This window comes from Chiloscyllium plagiosum, unplaced genomic scaffold (genome assembly GCF_037043375.1).
Source record: "Chiloscyllium plagiosum isolate Xiang-an unplaced genomic scaffold, Cpla_swu_hap1 HiC_scaffold_32, whole genome shotgun sequence".
Taxonomy (NCBI): Eukaryota; Metazoa; Chordata; class Chondrichthyes; order Orectolobiformes; family Hemiscylliidae; genus Chiloscyllium; species Chiloscyllium plagiosum.
The window spans coordinates 49,631,978-49,656,417 of NW_028270170.1; the positions used below are offsets into that span (position 1 = coordinate 49,631,978).

At 43.6% G+C, this 24,440-nt stretch overlaps 1 protein-coding gene across 1 annotated transcript in view; it reads right to left on the minus strand.

Moving 5' to 3' along the window:
• Positions 1-24,440, minus strand: part of ace (angiotensin I converting enzyme (peptidyl-dipeptidase A) 1) — a 223,852-nt gene that overhangs the window by 134,373 nt on the left and 65,039 nt on the right. Inside the window, exons 2-5 of the mRNA XM_087977991.1 lie at positions 21,536-21,694; positions 10,674-10,767; positions 4,423-4,566; positions 1,791-1,982 (exon numbers count right to left, since the gene is read on the minus strand). Of these exons, the coding sequence (XP_087834117.1) occupies positions 1,791-1,982; positions 4,423-4,566; positions 10,674-10,767; positions 21,536-21,694 (589 nt within the window). The remainder of the gene's footprint in view (positions 1-1,790; positions 1,983-4,422; positions 4,567-10,673; positions 10,768-21,535; positions 21,695-24,440) is intronic.

Genomic DNA, 24,440 nt, shown 5'->3' on the forward strand with positions numbered 1-24,440 from the left:
CTGTCCAAATCTTTCTGAAGCCTCCCCGCCTCCTCAATGCTACCTGCCCCTCTACCTACCTTTGTATCCATGATTTGGAGATGCTGGTGTTGGACTGGGGTGTACAAAGTTACAAATCACACAACACCAGGTTATAGTCCAACAGGTTTAATTGGACACTCACCTGATGAAGAAGTGTCGCTCCGAAAGCTAGTGCTTCCAATTAAACCTGTTGGACTATAACCTGGTGTTGTATGATTTGTATCTTTGTATCATATGCAAACTTAGCCAGAATGCTCTCAGTTCATTTATTCAGATCATTAATGTATAAAGTGACAGGTTGTAATCCCAACACTGAGCCTTGTGGAACATCACTTGTCACCGGCTGCCATCCTGAGAAGGACCGTTTTATCCCCACTCTCTGCTTTCTGCCAGACAGCCAGGCTTCTGTCCACAGTAACACCTTGCCTCTTAACACCACAAGCCCTTATTTTACTCAGTAGTCTCTTGTGTGGCACCTGTCAAACACCATCTGGAAGTACAGGTAGATAACTTCCATTGGCTCTCCTTGGTCGTTCCTTCCTTAAAGAATTCAGGCAGATTTGCCAGGTAAGACTTCTCCTTGATGAAACCATGCTGACTTTGCCCTATTTTACCATACACTTCCAAGTATTCAGAAATCTCATCCTTCACAATGGATTCCAGGATTTTACCCCCCACCAAGGTTAGGCTAATCGGTCTGTAATTTTCCATCTTTTGCCTTAATCCTTTTTTAAACAGGGGATTATGTTAGTGATGTTCCAGCCCCCGGGACCTTCCCTGACTCCAGCAATTCCTGAAAGGTCACCACTAATACCTCCGCTATCTCCCTTAGAGCTCCGGTATGTAGTCCGTCTAGCCCAGGTGATTTATCCACCTTCAGGCCATTCAGCTTTTTTTGTACCTTCTCCTTGGCAATGACCCCATACTCAGCTCTGCTCCCTCACTCTCTTGAATTTTTGGGATATTACTGTGTCTTCTACCATGAAAATTTATGTGAAGTAATTATTCAGTTCCTCAGCCATTTCCTTGTTCCTCCATACTATCTCTCCATGGCCGTTTTCCAGCAGCCCAAGGTCCACTTTGGCCTCTCCTTTGTGCTTTATATATTGACAGAAACTCTTATAATATTCCTTTGTATTACTGGCTAGCTAGCCCTCGTATTTAATCTTCTCCCTCTTTGTTTATTTTTATTGCCCTCTGTTGGTCTTTGTAAGCTTCCCAATCCTCTGGTTTCCTAGTGTGCCCTTCACTACATTATCTACTTTCTTTTTTGCTTTTATGCTCTCCCTGACTTCCCTAGTCAGCCACGGTTGCATCATCCTCCATGTACCATGCTTTCTTTTCCTTGGGATGAATCTCTGCTGTGTCTCCTGAATTACTCCCAGAAACTGCTGTCATTGCTGTTCCACTGTCTTTCCTGCTGGGCTCCTCTCCCAGTTAATTCTGTCCCGCTCCTCCCTCATGTCTCTGTAGTTGCCTTTATTCAGCTGTAATACATTACCTCTGATTCTATCTTCTCCCTCTCAAATTGCAGAGTAAATTCAATCATATTATGATCTCTGCCTCCTAAAGGTTCCTTCACCTTAACCCCCCCCCTATCAGGTCTGCCTCATTGCACGACATTAAGTCCAGTATTGCCTGGCCCCTCATGGGCTGCTTCAAAAACCCATCTTGGAGACATTCCACAAATTGCTCAAACTTCAGATCAACTAGCTAATTTGTAGCTAATACACCAGTTATGTAAAATATTTAAATCTGCTGTCAATTACCCAATAGATGTGCAGGTATCGGTCCTTTCAGATTGATGTATTTGGGTCCGTATATCTGATATAATTTCCTCCTCACAAAGGCATGAAGGTTATTGTAAAGTGGTTTGAGTTGGTCATAGATCTTCTCAAGATCCTCTTCAAATGTTGGTGACTCATACCACGATCTCCAGTATGCTCCTGTGTCATTAAAACCTGCAAATAAAGCCAATTGAGTGTCACTAGGAGGCTGAAGGTGGTTTCATATTACAAGAATACTTTACATTTATTCAGTTCCATTCGCTTACTTTAAACATTCCGAGATGTTTCAAGGGATTGTCATCATGTTGCCAATGAGCAACATGAGGAGGTTATAATGCAGGGAAGCAAAAGCTTAGACAGAGAAGTTAATGTTATAAGAGTCTTCTTAAAGGAGGACAGGGAGAGAGGTGAACACTTTTAAGATGGGATTCCAGAGCCTGTTCAAGAAGCAGCTTGATTTAGATTAGTGTTGAACCTGTTTATCATTTTTAAAAACTGGACAGGCCCTGAGTTTGCCCAGAATTGTTGGTGCCTCTGTCGCAGCGAATATAGTTGAAAACAAAACATGATTCCAAGTTCTGTCCCTGAACCAGGCATTTTTCATTCTCATGGGGGTGGAATTGGAGGCCATCCATCGTTCATGGTTCTTGGACATATAAATGACTTGATGGACAGTTGACCATATAAATGACTTGGTGCCTCCACTGAAATGGGATTTGAGAGCTCCTGGTATCTGGACTTTAGAGATTAGATCGGATTAGAGTTGGCTTGTTCCCAGTGTATTTTTACTTTAGGTGGGCAGGGAACCTCTTTGGAGAGCTGAGGTACATGCCCCTGTGGATATGATCCGAGGATACTTTTGGGACAGAGTCAGAAATTGTTTTTGGGGAGGTGAGTAAGGTCTCCTTTAAAAGAAGGGTTCAGGAGCCCTTTGGCACTGCTAACTGTGCAGTGGGCTATGTGTCAAAGGTGCCCTATACCCTTTGGAACTGTCCAAGTCATCAATACCTCTCAAACCTGCCAACAAATGTTGACTGTCAAAAGGTGTCAATAAATGTCAAGCAGCATCAAAATGTGTATTGATGAATGACAGTGATCCTTCAATATAGAGCTTTCTGCAAAATAGGAATTTAAATAATAGAATTTTTTCTCTCCTATCAGTAGTTGTGAATGCTGAATGAGTTGGCATAGTAGGTAAAGAAGGAAAGGGGGATGAGTATAAGTAGGCACTAAGTTGGCATTGGGATGTGGGGTCCATGAGGGGTAGGTAGAGGAGATTAGGTTGCATGCATTAGCAGGAGTGGGGCATGGGCAGTGTGTGAGGCTGAGGAGAATGGAAGGGATCTAAGAGTTGAGGGCTAGAGGAAAGTTTCATATTAGTCACCTTTGAGAGAAGGAAGGGCCTCCTTTGGGATACCTCAGGTGGAGTAAGTGTCTCCTTTCAAATTAAATAAAGGGGTGCTTGTGCCTGAAGAGTACACAGAGTCATTAGGATTGGCAAAATTGGAACTGTCCAAATAAATGGCATGAGTTAAAAAGTCAATGCTGGCCATTTCAGAGTCTCAGCTCCCATTCTAGGATTTGTGTTGCAAGATAAATTTCATTTGATAATTTTCACAAAGTTGCACCTTTTGATGAACACATCCAACTGTTTATTGAATGGAAATAATCTTTGAGGTGAAAGGTGAATAAAATGTTTTTTTTATAAGTCATTGCATACTGAGTGAAATGTTTGTTTTTGTAAGGGTTTATTTGAGGCAATTTCAAAGTATTGGATCTTTCAAAATAAAATGAATGCTTTTTCAAAATAGAGACATCATCATCAGACTTACCCTTTAGTTTTATGTCAGGAAGCCCCCTGAGTTATGCCCATGCTGGATTATAGGTGACTTGGCATGGAAGGGAGAAGGGAGTGAGGAGGGTGTAAGAGTTGGCACTGAGTTGACATGGAGGTTTTAAAGAGTGATGGAGATGATTGGAGGCATTTGGGTATGAGGCCATGAGAGATGGCTAGATTGGAATGGGGCTACAGACACCATGGAGGGGCCATGGAGGATGGGTCCACTTTGACAGGCTACTCAGCCAATGGGAGGAGGTCAACTCACCCTTTCCTTCTTTACCTACCATACCAACTCATTCAGCATTCACAACTACTGATAGGAGAGAAAAAAAAATACTTTTATTACTTAAATTTCTATTTTGCAGAAAACACTATATTGAAAGACCACTGTCATTCATCAATACACATTTTGATGCTGCTTGACATTTATTGACACTTTTTGACAGTCAATATTTGTTGGCAGGTTTGAGAGGTCTTGACAACTTGGTCAGTTCCAAAGGGTATATGGCACCATTGACACATAGTCCTCTCTCTCATGACCCCGTCCCCTCTTCACAACAGTAGGAGAACAGCGTAATATTTAGGCAAGAATGACATATGCTACAGTGAGTCAGTTAAAACAAGCTTACTGCTTTTAACAAGGAAGTACCTCAGTCTCATTATTTTTACTGTGACAAAGCTACAGTGCATTTTGTTCTGCCAATTTCTCGGAGTCTGTCACCTTAGCCTGACTGTTATGTGAGATCCACATCATTTTGGGGTAAAGTCACTTACCATCCAGCCGTGAAGCTTTGTTACTCATTTTCACAAATTCTGTGTACTTGTCCCTTAGTGGGTTTCCTGCAGAATTGTGCCAACCTTCCCATGCATACAGCAGCTTTTTGTAACTCCGGGATGTTGCCAATAGATTCACGAGATCTGGAACACCACAAAAAAATGCAGTTAGAGCATCCACAGGATGTCAGAAGAAAGAGACCTACATGAAAGTCACAATCTTTACATTGGACAAAGAAACACTCCCTCATTCAGGCAACCAGGGTCCCTTCACATACTGCCAGGGCAAGTACAGCATAGAGTGTGTTGCTGGAAAAGCACAGCAGGTCAGGCAGCATCCAAGGAGCAGGAGAATTGACATTTCGGGCATAAGCCTCATTCCTGATGAAGAGCTTATGCCTGAAACGTCGACTCTCCTGTTCCTCGGACACTGCCTGACCTGTTGTTCTTTTCCAGCACCACTCTCTCGACTCGGGTGTCCAGCATCTGCGGTCCTCACTTCCTCAAGTACAGCACAGTCTAGATGGAGTATAAAGATCCCCATTCGATGTCCTGTCAAACACTCCTTAGGGCAGGTACAGCACATCTTTTTTCTTTTAATTGTTTTTATTCATTCATGAGGTATCTGGGAGTGGCTGGGTCATTGTTTATTACTTATCCCTCAGTGGCCTTGAGAAGGTAATGGTGAGCTGCCTTCTTGAACCGCTGAGTCAGTATGAGGTAGGCACATCACAGTGCTGAGAGGGAGGGAGCTCCAGTAGGTTTGAACTACAGTGAGGTTGAAGAAACAGTGATGTATTTCCAAGTCGGGATAGTGAGTAACATGGAGGGGAACTTGCAGGTAGTGGCATTTCCATGTATGTGCTGTCCCTGTTTCTCTAGATGGTAGTGTTCATGGGTTTGGTAGGTGATATCTAAGGGGTTTTGGGGAATTTCTGCAGTGCCTGTTATAGATGATACACACCTCCACTACTGACTGTTGTGGTGGAGGGAGTGAATGTGATACTAATCTGTTTTGTCCTGGATGGTGTCAAGCTTCTTAAGTGGAACTGTACCCATCCAGGCAAGTGGGGAGTACTCCATTACACTCCTAGCTTGTGCCTTGTAGATGGTGGACAGGGTTTGGGGAGGCAGGAGATGAGTCACTTGCCACAGTATTTGTAGCTTCTGACCTGCCCTTGCAGCCACTGTGTTTATGTGGTTAATCCGGTTGAGTTTCTGGTCAGTGGTAACCCCAGGGATGGTGATTGTAGGGGATTCAGTGATGGCAATGCCATTGCAAGTTAAGGGGCAGTGGTTAAATTGTCTCTTATTGGTGATGGTCACTGCCTGGCATTTGTGTGGTGGGAATGTTACGTGTCACCTTTCAGCCTGAGCTTGGATATTGTTGCATTTCGACACGGATTACTTCACAAGCTGAGGAGTCACGACTGGTGCTGAACATGGTACAATCATCAGTGAATTATCCCAATCTGACCTTGTGATGGAGGGAAGGTCAATGATGAAGCAGCTGAAGATGGTTGGACCTAGGACACTACCCTGAGGAACTCCTGCAGAGGTGTTTTGGAGCTGAAATGACTGACCTCCAACAACCACAACCATCTTCGTTTGTGCCAGGTTTATGGACTCAATGGTCTGTTTCTGTGCTGCATGACTCTATGGCTCTACACCTCTTGGAATGTTAGAGGATGGAGAAGCATCACTGAACAGTTGTGCCAATGATTTATGGGGTCATTACAACAATGAAGGAGGCTATTGGCCTTTGGACGAATTAGGGATTTTAGCTTCAGTGTAACCTGGTGGAAGTGCTCTCCGAGGAGTGGAGATTGTATGGAGATTAAGCAGCAATTGAGCAGGTTTATGACAGGTGCAGATAAAGTAGACAGGGAATAAATGTTCACATTAACTCATGATCAGGGGACACAGGCTTAAAGATTTAGACTGGGGATACAGGGGTTGTGAAAAATAATCCTTCCACGCACTGAGTGGTGAGCTGCAACTCACTGTCATCCAGGGTGGTGGAAGCAGAAATAATCAATTATTTCATTAAGAATTTACACAGACACTTCAAGGAAATTAACTCAGGTGACTACAGAAACTAAGTATGTAAATGAGACTGACTGGACCATTTATTCCTACTCTCTGCTTTCTGTCTGTTAGCCATTTCTCAATCCACACTAATAGCTTTCCACTAATCAACTGTGCTTTAATTTTATTTACCAGTTTCCTGTTTGGGAGCTTATCGAAAGCGTTCTGGAATTTGAAAGACACCATATCCATTCATACTCCTTTCTTCATGCTACATCTAACATCCTTAAAAAACCCCAAACCTGAATGAACTGGCCAAACCACAGCAGCAACAGCAGCAGAACGTAGCCGTCCTGATTTCTTCAAGCTCCAAGAATTGGACAACAAGGAAAAGGAGTAGGCTATTCAGCCCATCAATCCTGCCTCATCATTCAAGATCATCTTTCACCAGCTTATAACTCAACAGGTTTATTTGGAATTATTAGCTTTCAGAACTTCCAAATAAACCTGTTGGACTATAACCTGGTGTTGTGAGATTTTTAACTTTGTCCATCCCAGTCCAACGCTGGCACCCTCACATTATTCCAGATCATGGCTGAGCATCAATTTTCTCAATGCCAGTTGCCTTCATATATCTCTACTTCACTTTTTGAATTAGAATTAGAATCCGTACAGTATGGAAACAGGCCCTTCGGCCCAACAAGTCCACACAGACCCTTCAAAGGGTAACCCACCCAGACCCATTCCCCTTCCCTATATTTTACCCCAACTAATAACCTACATTATGGGCAATTTAGTATGGCCAATTCACCTAACCTGCACATCTTTGGACTGTGGGAGGAAACAGAGCACCCGGAGGAAACCCACACAGACATGGGGAGAATGTGCAAACTCCACACAGTCACCTGATGCTGGAATCAAACCCGGGTCCCTGGTGCTGTGAGGCAGCAGTGCTAACCACTGAGCCACCCTTGCCACCCTATGCCACTTGATGTCATTAGACTTCAGAAATCTATTGATTTATATCTAGAACCTGTTTGATGATTGAGCTTCCACAGACTTCTGGAGTAGAGAATTACTGGAGATTCACTGCCGTTCTGAGTGAAGAGATTCCTCCTCATCTCTTTATCTCATCCGCCTATCTCTTTAATCTCCTGGTTTAACTGTCAGCAGCCACAGGAAACACCTTAACCTCGTCTATCCTGTTACATCTTGTTAGAATTTGGTAAGTTTCAATGAGATTACCTTTCAATCTTTGAACTTCTAAAGAATCCACCCCCAGTTTCCTCAATCTTCCCTCATAATGTCATTCCTTGGATTAATCTGCTGAACTACCATTGCGTTCCCTCAACGATAGGTAAAACCCTCCTTATATAAGGAGATCAAAACTGCATACAATGCCCCAGGTTATGTCTTATCAGAGCTGCATACAACTGCAGCTTCACCCTGTCATCAAGTCCCCTTGCAACGAATGCCAACATTATGTTCGCCTTCCTGAAGCTTGCTGCACATTCATGTTAATCTTTGGCGACTCATCAACAAGACATCCAGATCCAGATTGGACACCTGCACTTTCCCAACCTGTCACCAAGTAAAACATATTCTGAATTTTGTTCTTTCTGCTACTGTGCATAACTTCACACTTATTTCCATTATATTCCACTCACTATGTCATAGTCCTGTCTGTGTTTTCTTGGAGGTTGTTTGCATTGTTTTAGGAACAATGGAGACTGCCCACTCTTTAACAGAACGGCCATTTACTACATCAAGTGAATGCGACCAATCATTGAGAAAGATTGTGAAGAGCTGTGAACCTAGCTCTCACCCTTCTGGTATCTCACTGTTCACAATTTACCTTCCTGAGAATGATCCATTTATTCCTACTCTCTGTTTTCTGTCTGTTAATCATTTCTCAATCTGTACTAATACCTTTCCACTAATCCCATACATTTTAATTTTATTTACCAGCTTCCTGTCTGGGACCTTTTCAAAAATGTTCATAAATTCTAAATACACCATGTCCATTTATACTCATTTATTAATGCTGCAAATAATATTCTCAAAACCTCAAAATCTTTATAACAGCCACCTGTCATAGGAAGGATGTTATTAAGCTGGAGAGGATCAGAAGACATTTAGCAGGATGTTGTCCAGAATGCAGTGAGCGAGTTATAGGGAGAGGCTGGATGGGCTGGGAATTTCTTCACTGGAACATAGGAGGCTGAGGGGTGACTTTATAAACAGGCGTCATTTCCCTAGAGTGGGGGATTTCACGACTCGGGGCCATACTTTTCAGGTGAGAGGAGAAAGATTTTTAAAAAAGACATAAGGAGCAGTGTTTTTACACAGAGGGTGGTTCATGTTTGGAGTGAACTTTCAGAGGCAGTGGGGGATGGAGGTACAGTTACAATGTTTAAAAGACATTTAGATAAGTTGTTGTGGTTCTGTCGCCGTGCTGGAAGTTTTTGTTGCAAACGTTTCGTCCCCTGGCTAGGCGACATCATCAGTGCTTGGGAGCCTCCTGCGAAGCGCTTCTTTGATGTTTCCTCCGGTGTTTATAGTGGTCTGTCCCTGCCGCTTCCGGTTGTCAGTTTCAGCTGTCCGCTGTAGTGGTTGGTATATTGGGTCCAGGTCGATGTGTTTGTTGATGGAGTTTGTGGATGAATGCCAGGCCTCTAGGAATTCCCTGGCTGTTCTCTGTCTGGCTTGCCCTATGATAGTAGTGTTGTCCCAGTCGAATTCATGTTGCTTGTTGTCTGCGTGTGTGGCTACTAAGGATCCTTAGTAGCCATCCACAAACTCCATCAACAAACACATCGACCTGGACCCAATATACCAACCACTACAGCGGACAGCTGAAACTGACAACCGGAAGCGGCAGGGACAGACCACTATAAACACCGGAGGAAACATCAAAGAAGCAATTCGCAGGAGGCTCCCAAGCACTGATGATGTCGCCTAGCCAGGGACGAAACATTTGCAACAAAAACTTCCAGCTCGGCGAACAGAACCACAACAACGAGCACCCGAGCTACAAATCTTCGCACAAACTTTGAATTTAGATAAGTACACACATAGGAAATATTTGGAGGGATAGGGGCCAGGTGGTACTCATCAGTTTAGGATTATGTTTCCATGCTCTATGACTCCATAACAGATGATTTTGTTTGTCATAAATCCATATTAACACTCCCAGTTTTATCATTCTCTTCAAATATCCAGTTCTCATATCCTTTATGATAAATGCTAACATTTTTCTTATTATTGAAATCCAACGAACAGGTCTGTACTTGTCCATTTTCTTCCTTCCTTCCTAAGCTTTGGAGTTACAATTGCTGTTTTCCAGTTTACAGAAACCTTTCCAGGATCTATAGAATTTTGAAAGATAGCCAGCAATGCTACCATTATCTCTCCATTATCCTTCAACACTCAGGGATAAGTCATATCTGGTCCAAAGGATTTATTAACTGTCAATCCCCCTGTTAAATTTTCAAGTCATCTTCTTTTTACCACTTGTGTAATCCTAAAGTTTTGTCATTCCATGTTGTACAGATCCCTTGGTCTCCTAGTAATTCCTGACATTTTCCTTTGTTTATTTTTCTGTCATTTCCCTGCTCTCCATTATAAGTGTAGCAATCTGATGCTGGTGTCAAGATAAACTGAGCAACTTATCCTGTAATACACGTCTCCAAAATGAAAGACCATGCTTAATTTAGTACTGCTTGGCATCAGCAGATATGGACTTATGTTATGGACACTCAACAATGCACACTATAAGTGGAACATTCCACTCAATACCCCTTTCGTAGTTTCTTATCCTCGCAAGTATCACTCCCCTATCCATTTTGCCCCTTGCTTCTGAACTGGGTGATGACCTGTTCAGTCTATCTACTGCCTGCCTTCCATCTCAGTATGCCACATGCAACAAGATTCACCAGCAGACATCCTTTGGATCAAGGATCGTAATGCTGGAGGACCCAGCCTGCATCTCACAAACCTTACTGAAATTTCATTCCCAACATGTATTCCAACAGATTGGCACCCTTGACCTATAATATTTCAAAATTGAAAGTCCAGAAAATATTGAAAATGAGACAGATGACATGGAATTCGAAGTGAGTACATTAGTCTGCTCCCAAGGTGTGTATGAGTATACTCACATCAGGCTGCTCGCTATTCCTTCTCACATTGTAGCCATTCACTTCATGCCCTACACGACTTACCAGGTTCGAGAGACCAGCAGTTGCTCTGTTGATTTGGTGGACACACCTTAGCAGTGGAATAAATGTTGTCCATTTCACTCAGGATGGTGTTGTACTGAAAAGAAAGATATGTTGGTCAACACTTTTCACTTCCAAGGGAAGGGCTATGAATCACCTGCAGGAGGCAGCGTGGAACCACAAACATGAATGTTCCCAGGTCATTATGGAGAAGAAACAAGTACAGAGATCTGTGTCCACCAGCTTCTGTGCTGCCACGGACTAAAGGAGCTCTCACGTTTGGTGGGTTTGTTTCTGAATGCATCTTCATTAATTTTCCTCAGATAATGCTGGACAAACTCCAATGACTCAAGCTTTCTTGTCGAAGTTTCCATTATAAATCAGTATAACTCTTTCATTTGAGTCAGAAAGGTTCAAGACCCATTTCAACATGTAAACTGGGTTATCTTTCCAGTGCAGTACTAAGGGAGTGCTGCACTGCTGAAGGGGCAATACTTTTGATGAGATACTTCACTGTAATCCCAACAACTCCTTACACCAAAGTCAAAGATCCCAAGGCATTGGTTGAAGAAAGACAAGGATGTTTCCTTGAGTCCCAGCCAATATTCCTCCCTTAAACTGACTCCACTAAAAAAAAACATTTAATTCTCTGTCATTGGCAACACTGGTTTTGGTAAACTGCTGTATTTGCTTCTTTAACTTCAATGATACTTGAAAAGTAATCAACTATGAATTGTTTGGGGATATTGCACAGATAGAAAAGTACTTGGCATTCTGGTTGGACCTCATTACCAGGATTGAGAGTGTGGAGCTGGAAAAGCACAGCAGGTCAGCAGCATCCAAGGAGCAGGAGAATCGACGTTTCAGGCAAAAGCCCTTCATCAGGAAAGACCCACCATTTCCTGAAATGTTGATTTTCCTGCTCCTCGGATGCTGCCTGACCTGCTGTGCTTTTCCAACGCCGAACTTTTGACTCTAATCTCTAGCATCTGCAGTGCTCACTTTGACCACTTACCAGGATACAGAGTCACAGATACATGCCATTTTGATCTGATTGGTATTTATAGCTGCCAATATCATCCTTGTAAACCCAATCTGCGCTCTCTCTAGTGTCTTGCTTCAGTACTAATCACAGTACTACTGAGTGCAGTCTTATTTAGATTCAATGCAGATTTAGCATAAGTCAACCTATTTTTCAAAAGGCTCCCTTACGAATAAAGCCAAGTGCTTGGTCTGCTGTTGTTATGACTGTGCTCCGTTCTGTGCAACCTTATGTGCAGTTGCACTACACATTATTTTGTTCTACTACCTCACTTGGCGTTGCACCTTCCAGGTAATAAGTGACTTCCTGACTCTTCCAACTAAAATGTACTAACTCACATTTACCTGTGTTGAACTTCAATTATTTGCCTATTCTGCAAGTTAATTAATGACCTATAAATCTCTCACTATGAAAGATTAGGTACAATAACCACAATCCTCTGTGCCCCAGAAAGGATGTGAGTTTATCTAACATCTGGCAGTAATGTGGAGAGTGCACGAGTACCAAGACCTGGGTCTGTTCCTGGGCTATGACGAAGTTTACTTTCAGTTAGGGCAGTTGAATGTCTAGGAGATTAACAGCTAGTTTGGGAGACAATTAATGAAGGATGACATCTCCTTTGTGCCTTGTAATTGAATCGCTCAGTGAAGACATTAGGAACCAACTTTGTTCATAATTTCTTTGCGGAGTCGCTGGCTCTACATTGAAAATGAATCTTTAGCATGGATATTACTCGCTCGGTGTGTTGCTAAATCTCTCAGTAAAGGCACTGGGTACTCATTGTGCTATTAAACCTCTCAGAAGTCCCTTAGAAGCTTATATAATTTGATAATTACCTTTCTTTCTTCTGACCTTCAATGAGAATAGGTTCAGACTTTCCTCATATGACAAGCCCCTCATTTTAGTGAATCTTTCCTGAATGTTTCTAATGCAAATGCATCCTTCCTTAACTAAGGGCCCAAACTGTGCACAACAGTCTGTTTGTGAGCTCTCCAACTGGAGCAAGACAGGACACAGCCTGTTATTAATGTCTCAGCACTGAGATGACAGTGAGTGTTATTAAATCTTTCTGGACTCCTAGTATGCTACAAGAATTGAAGAAATAAGAACAAGAGAACACCATTAAACCTATTAAACATACTCTGTCATTGGTTGATCTGCTCTTTGCCTTGGACATAAACATTGACACTGTATTGTTCAAAACTCTGCCATTCTAAATCTTGAATATGGTCAGTGACCCAGAGCAATTAATTCCACATGAATTCTCCCAAAAGCTCTTCCCCACAACTGTCCAAGGTGTAACAACTGCCCATTTCCCTCCTCCCTCCTCAGTATCCTATGGTCCAAACACACCTTCCAGGTGAAGCAGCGCTTTACCCGCACTTCACCCAATCTCATCTACTGTAACCGCTGCTCACAATGTGGGCCCCTCTACATTCAGGAAATGAAGCATAGACTGGGTGACCGTTTTGCAAAACATCTACCTTCTTCCCATAAAAAAGCTTCCGGTTGCCTGGCACTTTAACCCCCCACCCTGTTCCCTGGCCATGACCTCGGTGTCAGGCTCGCTGCAATGCTCCAGCAAAGCTCAGTGCAAGCTGAAAGAACAGCACCTCATTTTCCATTTGGAGGCCCTGCAACCCTCTGGACTCAATATTGATTTCAAACATTTGAGGGCCTGGATTCTGCCATGTCCTAGCCCCTACCCAGGCCTTGTTACCACACTGCCTGCCATTAGACACTACCTATTTTTGGCCACTAACAATCATCCAATCGGATTGGTATCTACACCTTTGACTGTCCAACTGTTCTCTCTCTTTGGGTTTTATCCTGACCTATCATTTACTCCTTACCCCTCCCCCCCCCACCTTATCTTCTGCATATAGACTGACATTTTCCCAGCTATCATTAGTTCTGAGGAAGGGTCATTGGACCTGAAACATTAATTCTGATTTGTCTTCACACATGCTGCCAGATCAGCTGAGCTTTTCCAGCAATTTATGTTTTTATTCGCCATGAATTCCAAAGATTCACATTCTCTGAGAGAACAAATTCTTGTTCATCTCCATCTTAAAGCAAGAGTACCCCTTGTTTTAAAGCTGGGTCCTCTCATTCTACATTTCTCTGTCAGAGGGAACACCTACTACCCTGATAAACCCTCTCAGAATCTTTAAGGTTTTAGTAAGATCACCTTTCATTCTTCCAAACGTGAATGAGTATAAGCTCAATGTTTTCTTGGAGTCCTTGTGCATGAATCACAAAAAGCTAGCGTACAAGTCCAGCAGGAAAGCAAATAGACTGTTGGACTTTATTTCAAATATAAAAATAATGAAGTCTGGCTAAAACTCTACAAGGTGCTCTTTAGAGCATAGCTGGAATACTTTGGATAGTTTTGGTCCTTATCCTAATGAAAGATCCACTGGCATTGGAGAAGGTTAACTAGATTGATCCTGGGTATGGAGAGACTTTCTTATGAGGAGACATTTCGGTTGGGTCTGTACTCATTGGAGTTTAAAAGAATGAAGGATCACAAATGGAAGAGGGAAAAGACCGAAAACAGGAAGAGGAACTAGAGTCAACATAGGGAGAAAGTGAGGTCTGCAGATCTGGAAATGTGTTGCTGGATAAGCGCAGCAGGTCAGGCAGCATCCAAGGAGCAGGAGAATCGACGTTTCAGGCATGAGCCCTTCTTCAGGAACCATTCTTCAGAAGCCATTCCTGAAGAAGGGCTCATGCCTGAAACATCGATTCTCCTGCTCCTTGGATGCTGCCTGACCTGCTGCGCTTTTCCAGCAACACATTTTCAGCTCAAGATAGGGAGAAATCAGTTCTTTCTTTCCAGACAATTATATGACTTTGGAATTCTCTGCCTCAAAAGGCTGTTTAAACAGGGTCGTTAAATATTTTAAGGTGCAAGTAAATAGATTCATTGCTTGGAAAAGGAGTAAACTTTTATTGTAAAGTGGAATAGGTACACAAACGAATCAGAGTCGAAGAGTGTGGTGCTGGAAAAGCACAGCAGATCAGGCAGTATCTGAGGAGCAGGAGAGGCGACTGGTTTCGAGCATAAGCTCTTCATCAGGAATGAGGCTTATGGACCAAGGAGTCTGAGACATAAATAGGAGAGGGGTGGGGCTGGAGGGAAGGTGATTGAGAGTGCAATAGGGAGATGAAGGTGAGGGAGAAGGTGATAGATCGGAGAGGAGGGTGGAGTGGATAGGTGGGAAGGAAGATGGACTGATAGGACAGGTATTGAGGGCAGTGCCAAGGAGTGGCGATGGAGGAGGCCCAGGACTTGCATGTCCTTGGTGGAGTGAGAGGGGGAGTTGAAGTGTTTGGGATTGTTTAATGCATGTGCCCCAGAGATGTTCACTGGAATGTTCTGCAAGTTGGCGTCCTGTCTCCCCAATGTAGAGGAGACCACATCGAGAGCAACATTCACACCGAAGAGTGTGGTGCTGGAAAAGCACAGCAGGTCTGGCAGCATCCGAGCAGCAGGAGATTCGACACTTCAGGCATAAGGAATGTGTGGAAGTGCAGGTAAATCTCTGACAGATGTGGAAGGCTGCTTTGGGGTCTTGGATGGAGGTGAGAGAGGAGTTGTGGGCACAGGTTTTGCAATTCCTGTGGTGACAGGGGAAGGTGCCGGGAGTGGGGTGTAGGTTGGCGTGAGGGGGTGGGGGGTGGGGTTGGGAGGGGAGGGGAGGAGCACATGGACCTGACAAGGGAGTCATGGAGGGAATGGTCTCTGTGAAACACTGATAGGGGTGGGGAGGGAAATATATCTCTAGGTGGTGAGGTCTGTTTGTAGGTGATAGAAATGGAGGAGGATATGTAGCTGGAGGTTTATGGGGTGGAAGGTGAGGACTGGAGGTTCTGTCCTTGTTGCAGTAGGAGGGGTGGGGTTCAAGGGCGGACGTGCGGGAGGTGAAGGAGATACGCTGGACGGCATCATCAACCATGTGGGAGGGGAAATTGTGGCCTTTGAAGAAGGCTATCTGGGATGTTCAATGTTAGAACTGGTCCTCCTGGGAGCAGATGTGGATGAGGTGGAGGAATTGGGAATAAAGGATAGCGTTTTTACAGGAAGGGGTGGGAGGAGGTGTAGTCCAGGTAGCTGAGGGAGTCGGTGGGTTTGTAATAGATGTCCGTGTTGAGTTGGACACCGGAAATGGAGATGGAGAGGTCCAGGAAGGGGAGGGAAGTGTCTGAGATGTTCCAGGTGAACTTAAGGTCAGGTTGGAAGGTGTTGGTGAAGTTGATGAACTGTTAGACCTCCTCATGGGAGCACGAGGTGGCACTGATACAGTCATCAATGTAGCGGAGGAAAAGGTGGGGAATGGTGCCAGTGTAACTATGGAAGATGGTCTGCTCCACATATCCTACAAGGAGGCAGGCAGAGCTGGGGCCCATGCAGGAGCCCATGGCTACCTCTTTTGTCTAGAGGAAGTTGGAGGAGTGAAGGAAATGATCTTATTGAAATCTGGAGCAGAGTTGAAGGGCTGAATGGTCTACTTCTTTTCCTAACTCATATACTAGTCATAGAATCAAACAGCACAGAAACAGGCCTTTCGGTCCAACCAGTCCATGCTGACCATAATCCCAAACTAAACTAGTCCCAGCTGCCTGCTCCCGGCCCATATCCCTCCAAACCTTTCCTGTTCGTGTCTGTTAAACATTGTAACCACTGCATCCACTACTTCCTCAGGAGGTTCATTCCATTCTCTGCTTAAAAATCCTACTCCTCTCACTTTAAAAATATGCTCCCTAGGCTTGAACTCTCCCACCCGATGGAAAAGACATCTGCCATTCACCTGATCTATACCCCTCATTATTTTATAACCCTCCATAAGGTCACCTCTCAACCTCCGATGCTTCAGTGATAAAAGTTCTAACCTCTTCTTATAATTCAAACACTCCATTCTGGGCAACATCCTGGTAAATCTCTTCTGAATCCTTTCCAGCTTAATAATATCCTCCCTGTAGCAGGGAGACCAGAACTGGACACAGTCCTCCAGAACTCGCCTCACCAACATCCTGCATTATCTCAACATAACGTCTCAACTCCTATATTCTGAGCAATGAAGACAAGCTTGCTAAATATCTTCTTAATCACTCTGTCTACATGTGATACAAACTTCAAAGAATTATGTACCTGAACCTCGAGGTCTCTCTACAACATGGCCATAAGTTCAACAACATTGCTACCTTCACGTGGTGTAATGAAATCTTTTTTTGAAACAAATAACTGTGATATATGGAAGGTCTTTGCTTTGAAAGGTAAATGATCATTAAACCGCATTGTAAAAATGGAAGCATCTTCAGAGTCAGAACAAAACATTATCCACTGGGTAAAGTGCTACATTGCACTTCACAATTTTGAAATTTAACTTTTATTTATGGAATCGTAGAGTCATCAAATCATACAGCATGGAAACAGACTCCTTGGTCCAATTCATCTCCATCAACTGGACATCCCAATCTGACCTAGCCCCACTCGCCAGCTCTTAGTCCATGTCCCTCTAAATCCTTCCTATTCATATTGCGATCCAGATGCCTTTTAAATGTTGCAATTGTACCAGCCCCACCACTTGCATCAGTTGTCCCCTTTGCTCCCATGTTTTCACTGATGTTGGATTGTTTCAGTGATTAGACAGATGACTGAGCTCTAGGCTCACTTCACAGCTTCAACATAATCAACTCCAGACGCTTTGTTGACATGATTGTTGAATGGAATCTCATTACAAATGCCTGGCTTAGTTCCAAATCTGCAAATGAGTTCAACTCAGTAAGAGTTGTTGCCTTTCCTACCAAAGGAACTGGGAGCTGCGTCGTTTTGTTAGTTTTATAATAAGTTAAGAGGATAATAGTTCTTTAAGTAAATGACTGTTCACTTCCTTAGCGTACAGACCTTTATAGGCTTATTATAGGACGTGTGAGCTCCATATATGGTGAATATTAGGTATGTCAATAGGAAAAATAAAAAGAGTATTAGTCAGAGGATAATTATGGAGGTAGGGCAGTCTATGGGAGTGATGGGATCTGGGGACTATGGATGGTGAGAATATGCATGCAAATGGATAAGCATGAAAGAGGTACTGGGATGAGTATATATGAGATAAGAGAATATGGAGGGTGAGGAGTTATGAGTGTGTGGTGTTTTGTAGGGCTGAGTGAATACAGAGGTGTTGAGAAGATTGGGGGTATTGGACAGTAGAGTAATGGAGGTGAGTGGCGTAAGCGGGAGAGGGCTAATGGGTTTTACACTCATCTCCAGAACTGAGCCAATGTCCCTGTAAAGGAGGGGGAGGTGGGGGGGCTGAATTGACATTTGACTGCCTCTGGGATTGCTGCAGCAGGAGCAGCCCTTCAATCCCACCCCATGCCCATTTCACCCTGATGTGGATTTTATGTTGGGCCCTGCCAGTAAAGAGGTGGGCTCATCCCATTGAGAAATGGTCCAATTGTCAGTTCCAGGCTCTATGCTGAAAACACTGTCCTTCAATTCACCTCACAGGACTACATTCCAATCTGTCCTTTGATCATGAGTCAATGTAGCTACAATGCAGTCTAATAGTTCATACAAGCTATTAATATCAATATAATTAGTTAAGGCAGATCCTTGTGGGATTCCACAAGGTGCAGTTTGCCAATATGAAAGCAAACCATTTATCCTGTTAGTTAGCCAATTATCTGATTCCTGTTAGTTAGCCAATTATCTATCCATGTTAATATATTACTCCCAAAACTGTGAACTGTGACCATTAAATTTCAGAACCTTATGAAGTGATGTATTTTGGACAGAAACTAGCATCTTACATTGAAACAAATGAAACCTGAAAGATATGATAGATATGTTGGTTGTGGCAGTTTGGAAAACTACATTCAAATTATGACAGTATACAGAAAATGGCTCTACAAATTAATACCTGGGTTACAACAATGTAAATTTCACTGAGCCATGAAAAACATGAAAGAAAATGAGATCCAACCGTGCTGAACAAGAGAAGACAATGTAATAATAGCAAAATACTGTGGATATTTTGTAAATGGTCGAGACATTGAGATTGTTGGTGGAGAAAGATGTTAAAAAAAAAGTATAAGTTAAAGTATGAAAGGACCTCCCGATTATGAGCAAAGTAAACAAGACACAGGGGAGAGAATGTGAAAAATATCAAGAGCAGACATAATGCAGTCTGAATAAGGTGCAGAAAGGGAGGTGTTTCATGATGTGCTGGGTAGGGTGAACTGGCCATGCTAAATTGCCCACAGTGTTCAGGGATGTGTGGGTTAGGTGCATGAGTCAGGGGTAAATGCAGAGTAGTAGGGTAGGGGGAATGGATCTGGGTGGATTACTCTTCAGAGGGTCAGTGTGGATTGTTGGGCCAAATGGCCTGTTTCCACACTGTAGGGATTCTATGATTCTAAATTGTTCCTCAAACTTGTGTTATACGGTGTTAGAATATTCTAACAGGCCCAGGATAGGAATGTTGCCATGACAGCCAGATAGTTTATTGAGAAAGTAAGCAATGGGTGGTCAGGGTCATTCTTATGGACATGGTGAGAACGTTCTGCAAAGAGTTTGGTCTAATCAACATAAAGGAGACCACGTTGTGAGCAGGGAATTGGATTGGACAGTGAGGATGGAGGAGGTGATTGGGCAAGTGTTACACCTTCTGTGATCATACAGAAAGGTGCCATGGGGGAGGCAGAGAATGTATTGGGAGGGATGGAGGAGTAAACCAGGATGGCATGGAGGGAATACTCCCTGACAGTGGAAGGGAGGGGAAGTTGTGTTTGGTGGTGGCATCCTGCTGGAGGGGACAGAAATGACAGAGGATTATCCTTTGAATATGGAGACTAGGAGACCAGAAAGTAAGGGCAAGGGGAACCCTCCATTGTTCTGGGAAAGAGAGAAAAATAGTGAGGGTGAAGGTGTTGAATATGGGTTGGTTTCAGCTAAACCACAATGCGGAGGGGTGGGGAATTCTCCGTTGAGGAAAAAGGAAGTCATGTCAGAGGCAGCCAGTTAAAGGTGGCACCGTAACAGATGTGATGGAGCCGGAGAAGCTGGGAGAGTGGAATGGAATCCTTACAGGAAGCAGGGTCTGGGGATGTAAAGTCAGGGCAACTGTGGTAGTCATTGGGTTTGTAATGGACATCAGTGGCCACCCTATCCCCAGAAATGAAGTTAAAAAAATTCACACAACACCAGATTATAGTCTGCCAGTTTATGTGGAAGCACTAGCTTTCGGAGCGCTGCTCCTTCGTCAGGTAGCTGGTTACCTGAAAGCTAAGTACTTCCAATTAAACCTGTTGGACTATAACCTAATGTTGTGTGATTTTTCACTTTGTCCACCCCAATCCAACACCGGCATCTCCATGTCATGGGCCAGAAATGAAAACAGAGATGTCAAGGAAGGGAAGAGAGGAGTCAGAGATGGACCAGGTGAAAGTGAGAGAATGATTAAAGCTGGAAGCAAAACTGATAAATTTGTTCACTTCTGAGTGAGAGCAGCACCAAAATGTCATCTATGTACCAGAGAAAGAGTTTCAGGAGGGTCGGACTGGTACAGGGAATGTTCCATCTCCCTCACAAAGAGACAGGCAGATATCCAGGGCCTTACCTTTAACTTGGAGAAAATGAGATGAGTTAAAGGAGAAAGGCAGAGGTGGGTGATGGTGATGGTAATGATGCTGAAACTGTGCAGGCCCCTTTTCAAGGAAGAGTTGGGGAATTTTCAGACCATCCTGATGGGCAACAGACGTGTAGAGGGATTGTACAGCCATGGTGCAAGAGGAGGCAATTTGTACCAAAAAGCTGGAAATCAGAAGAATCACGAATGTAAGTTGGAAGAAGCTAAATAAGGGAAGAGGAAACAGAGTTATAATGGGAAGAACCGGCTCAGTGGAGCAGGAATGAACTGGAATGATGGGGCAGTCAGGGCAGTCCTGTTTGTGGATTTTGGGAAGGAGGTAGAGGTGAGCTGTGCAGGGACTGAGACGGGAAGCCATGGGGGTGGTGATTTCCAGAGGAGATGAGATCAGTGACAGTGCTGGAAACTACAGCCTGATGTTCAGTGGTGGGATCATCATCCAGGGTGAGATAGGACAAAGGGTCTGGGAGTTGGTGCTTAGCCTGTGATTGGTAGAGGTCTGCATGCCATAATCACGGCACCCTTATCATCCTGTATGATAATGAAATTGGGGTGAGACCTGAAGGTATGGAATGCAGCAAGTTAAGAATTGTGTTAGATCACAGTGAAATGTTTATAAAATTACCAAAAGGAGTTGTAAGCCTGAGGATTGGGAGCAAATTCTGCTCTCAATTTTTCAGTAAGTAAGCACTTGCGTTGAGATGTTGTTTTCCTTGGTTGGGGAATCCAGAGCATGAGGGACTAACGAATTTGGATTGAGAAGAAAACAAACATTTCTTCACTCAGAATAATTGGGATTCTCTACAACAAAGGGGTAATATATTCAAAGCTGAGATAGACAGGTGTTTGATCTCTTAGAGAATCAAGTGATATGTAAAATGGACAGAAACATGGAATTGAGGCAGAAGATCAGTCATGACAGTAACAAACATACTGGAGAGGCTAGGATGGCTTAGCTAGCAGCTGCTTCTAAACTCAGTATAAAATATATCTGCCTACAATATCTGAGCATTTACAATAGTGCCTCCTTGCTTGGCTCCAAGCCAAGTTGGGGGAATCAATAATTGTTTTGGAGAGGACCATTACATTTGGATATATAGTTGTGGCAATAATGAGACCACCAGAACCCCTGAGATGGCAGAGCTCTTAAGATAACTAAAAATTACCTTCTTTCTTTCATTAGGTTGGAGATTCGCAGGTCCCAAGACACCAATCTTCTTGATGATTTTCTTCAAGCTTGTATCATTGAACTTGATTTTGTAAAATTCTTTTGCTTTCTTGGCCCAAGCTTCCACAAATTCCTGCTCTTCCAAGGAAGCATTGATCTGTGTTTCAAACAGTAAGACCACCTGTTAGTCCAGTAACATTTATACCTTACTTCAGCTGATCTCCACCACCATCTCTCTTTGCAGGAAGGTCAACCTCCTGGAGCTCCCACCAACACAGAGAGTGTCCCCATAGCTCATCACCGTTTGCTCAAGGGCAAACAGGGACAGGCAATAAATGCAAGCCAGCCAGTGACCCACACATCCCACAAAAGAACAAAGAAAACTCAAACTTCATGTCCAAATGCCAGGATGTTCAGGAAGACTGTCCTTACTCACACATTTTCAGCAGGATCACTGGATACCATTGGGAACAGGAATCCCAGATTAATTGAATCAAAGCAAAATACAGTGGATGCTGGCGATCTGAAATGAAACAGGAAGTGTTGGAGAAACTCAGCAGGTCGCTACGAAAGCCTCCGATCTCACCACTGACCAGCACAACCTGGGATAATGTCAGTGGAATTCTTCACCCGTCTCTCATAATCCTATATCTCCTGAGGGAGTTTGATGGGGATAATGTTGAGTGAGGTTTACTCTGTTTTTAACCCCTGTGCAGTCCTGTCCCAGGAGTGGTTGATGGGAATGGTGCAGAGGAAGCTTTACTCTATATCCAATCCTGTGCTGTCCTGGGAGTGTTTGATCGGGGGGATGGTGTAGAGAGGGAGCAATACTCTGTATCTAACCCCATGCAGTTCCTGTCCTGGGAGTGTTTGATGGGGACAGAGGAGAGGGAGCAATACTCTGTATCTAACCCCATGCAGTTCCTATCCTGGGAGTGTTTGATGGGGGTGGTGTAGAGAGGGCTATGTTCTGCATTCCCATCACTAATGATTATTACTGGTTGAGAAAACCGTCACAGAGAGATCTGTTTATGAAGAGTATTGCTCAGCCTTCCTACTGAATATCCTTTGCGGAGATGGAAATCTCCCCTGAATCTCAGGTACCTTGGTTTACCACTATTTCTGACTGAGTAAATAAGGTGATTTTTGGTTTCAGAAAGTAAAAGGAAATGAAGCAGTATATTCCAGCAGCATTTCAACTCAATTGTGGTTTGGACTGTCAATCCTGCTCACTACCTTCCTCTCCAATATCATGTGTAATGAGCCAGTTATGTTGTCCTCGTGTTTATTATTCAATTTATTTGTTGTGAATGATGAGCTCATCTCTGAATAGTTTCAGTGCTTGAAGCACAGGATCTCTCTCACTACATTTGACAAGTAAATTTAGAACATAGAACATAACACAGAACATAGAATAAAACAGTACAGAAACAAGTCCTTCGGTGCATAAGTTTGTACTGAACGTGACACTAAATTAAACTAATCCCTTCTGCCTGCCCTTGGTCCATATCCCTCCATTCCTTGTATATTCATTGCTTATCTAAAAGCCCCTATCACATCTGGGCCACCCCGGCAGCACATTCCAGACTCCTACCACACTGGGTAAAAAACGTGCCCCTCACATCTCCTTTGGACTTTCCCCTCTCTCACCTTAAATGCATGCTCCCTGGTATTACACATTTCAACTCTGGGAAAAAGATTCTGACAGTCAACCCCATCAATGCATCGCATACTGTCATAGACATCTATCAAGTCTCCCCTCAGCATCTGCTGATCCAGAGAAAGCAACCTGAGTTTTTCTAGCCTCTCCTTATAGCTCATACCCTCTAATCCAGGCAGCATCCTGGTAAACCTCTTCTGCACCCTCTCCAAAACTTCCTCATCCTTCCTGTAATGTGGCGACCAGAACTGAACACAGTACTCCAGGTGCGGTCTAACCAAAGTCTGAGAATGCTGTAACATAACATCCTAACTCTTGTTCTCAATTCCCCAACCAACAAAGGAAGCATGCCATATGCCTTCTTTACCAGCCTATCTACATGTGAGGCCACTTTCAGGGAGCTATGGACTTGAACCCCAAGATCCCTCTGTACATCAATGCTGTTCATGGTCCTGCCATTAGCTGTATACTTTTCCTTAACATCTGACCTCCCAAAGTACTGCACCTCACATATACCCGGATTAAACTCCATCTGCCATTTCTCCGCCCGTATCTGCAACTGATCTGTATACCACTGTATCCTTTGACAATCCTCGACACGATCCACAACTCCACCCATCTTTGTGTTGTCTGTAAAACATTATGAACCCACCCATCTACATTTTCATCCATTTCAACAATATAACATTATCACAATCATGTGGAGAAATGGAACAAGTTCACCCACTGAACAGACAGACCTGCTATTATACAGCACCACGTGGGCCAACTCAACCCGTTTGAATTATAGTCATTGTGGAAGTATATAAGGTCAGCACAGGTCCCAGGGGGAGATATAGTGAGGGAGTGTTGTCCTGAGGGGGTGTTATGCTGAGTGTTGTACTAGTCCCAGAGGACTGTTCTCTCATTGGACAGAGAGTTGACTGGTGGTAAGTTTCACTGAAGGGTCACCCCACCTCAGTCAAGGGGTGAGTTTCAGATGGCTATGAAAACTGAAATTGTAATGTTGGCATCACACTGCAGCGTAAACCAGCCAACCAACCGAGTGCCCCTACACACGTGGACCCACAGCAGTGCTGATAAATAACCAGATGGTCCGTTTACAGTATAATACTGACTCTGGTTGAGAGATAACTATTAGCTCAGTCTCAGGGCAGACCTCCACTGCGCCCTGATCAAATATGTTGTGGGGTAATTTACATCTGCCTCAAAGTTTGCACATGGCTAACTCCTTTCTTCCAAA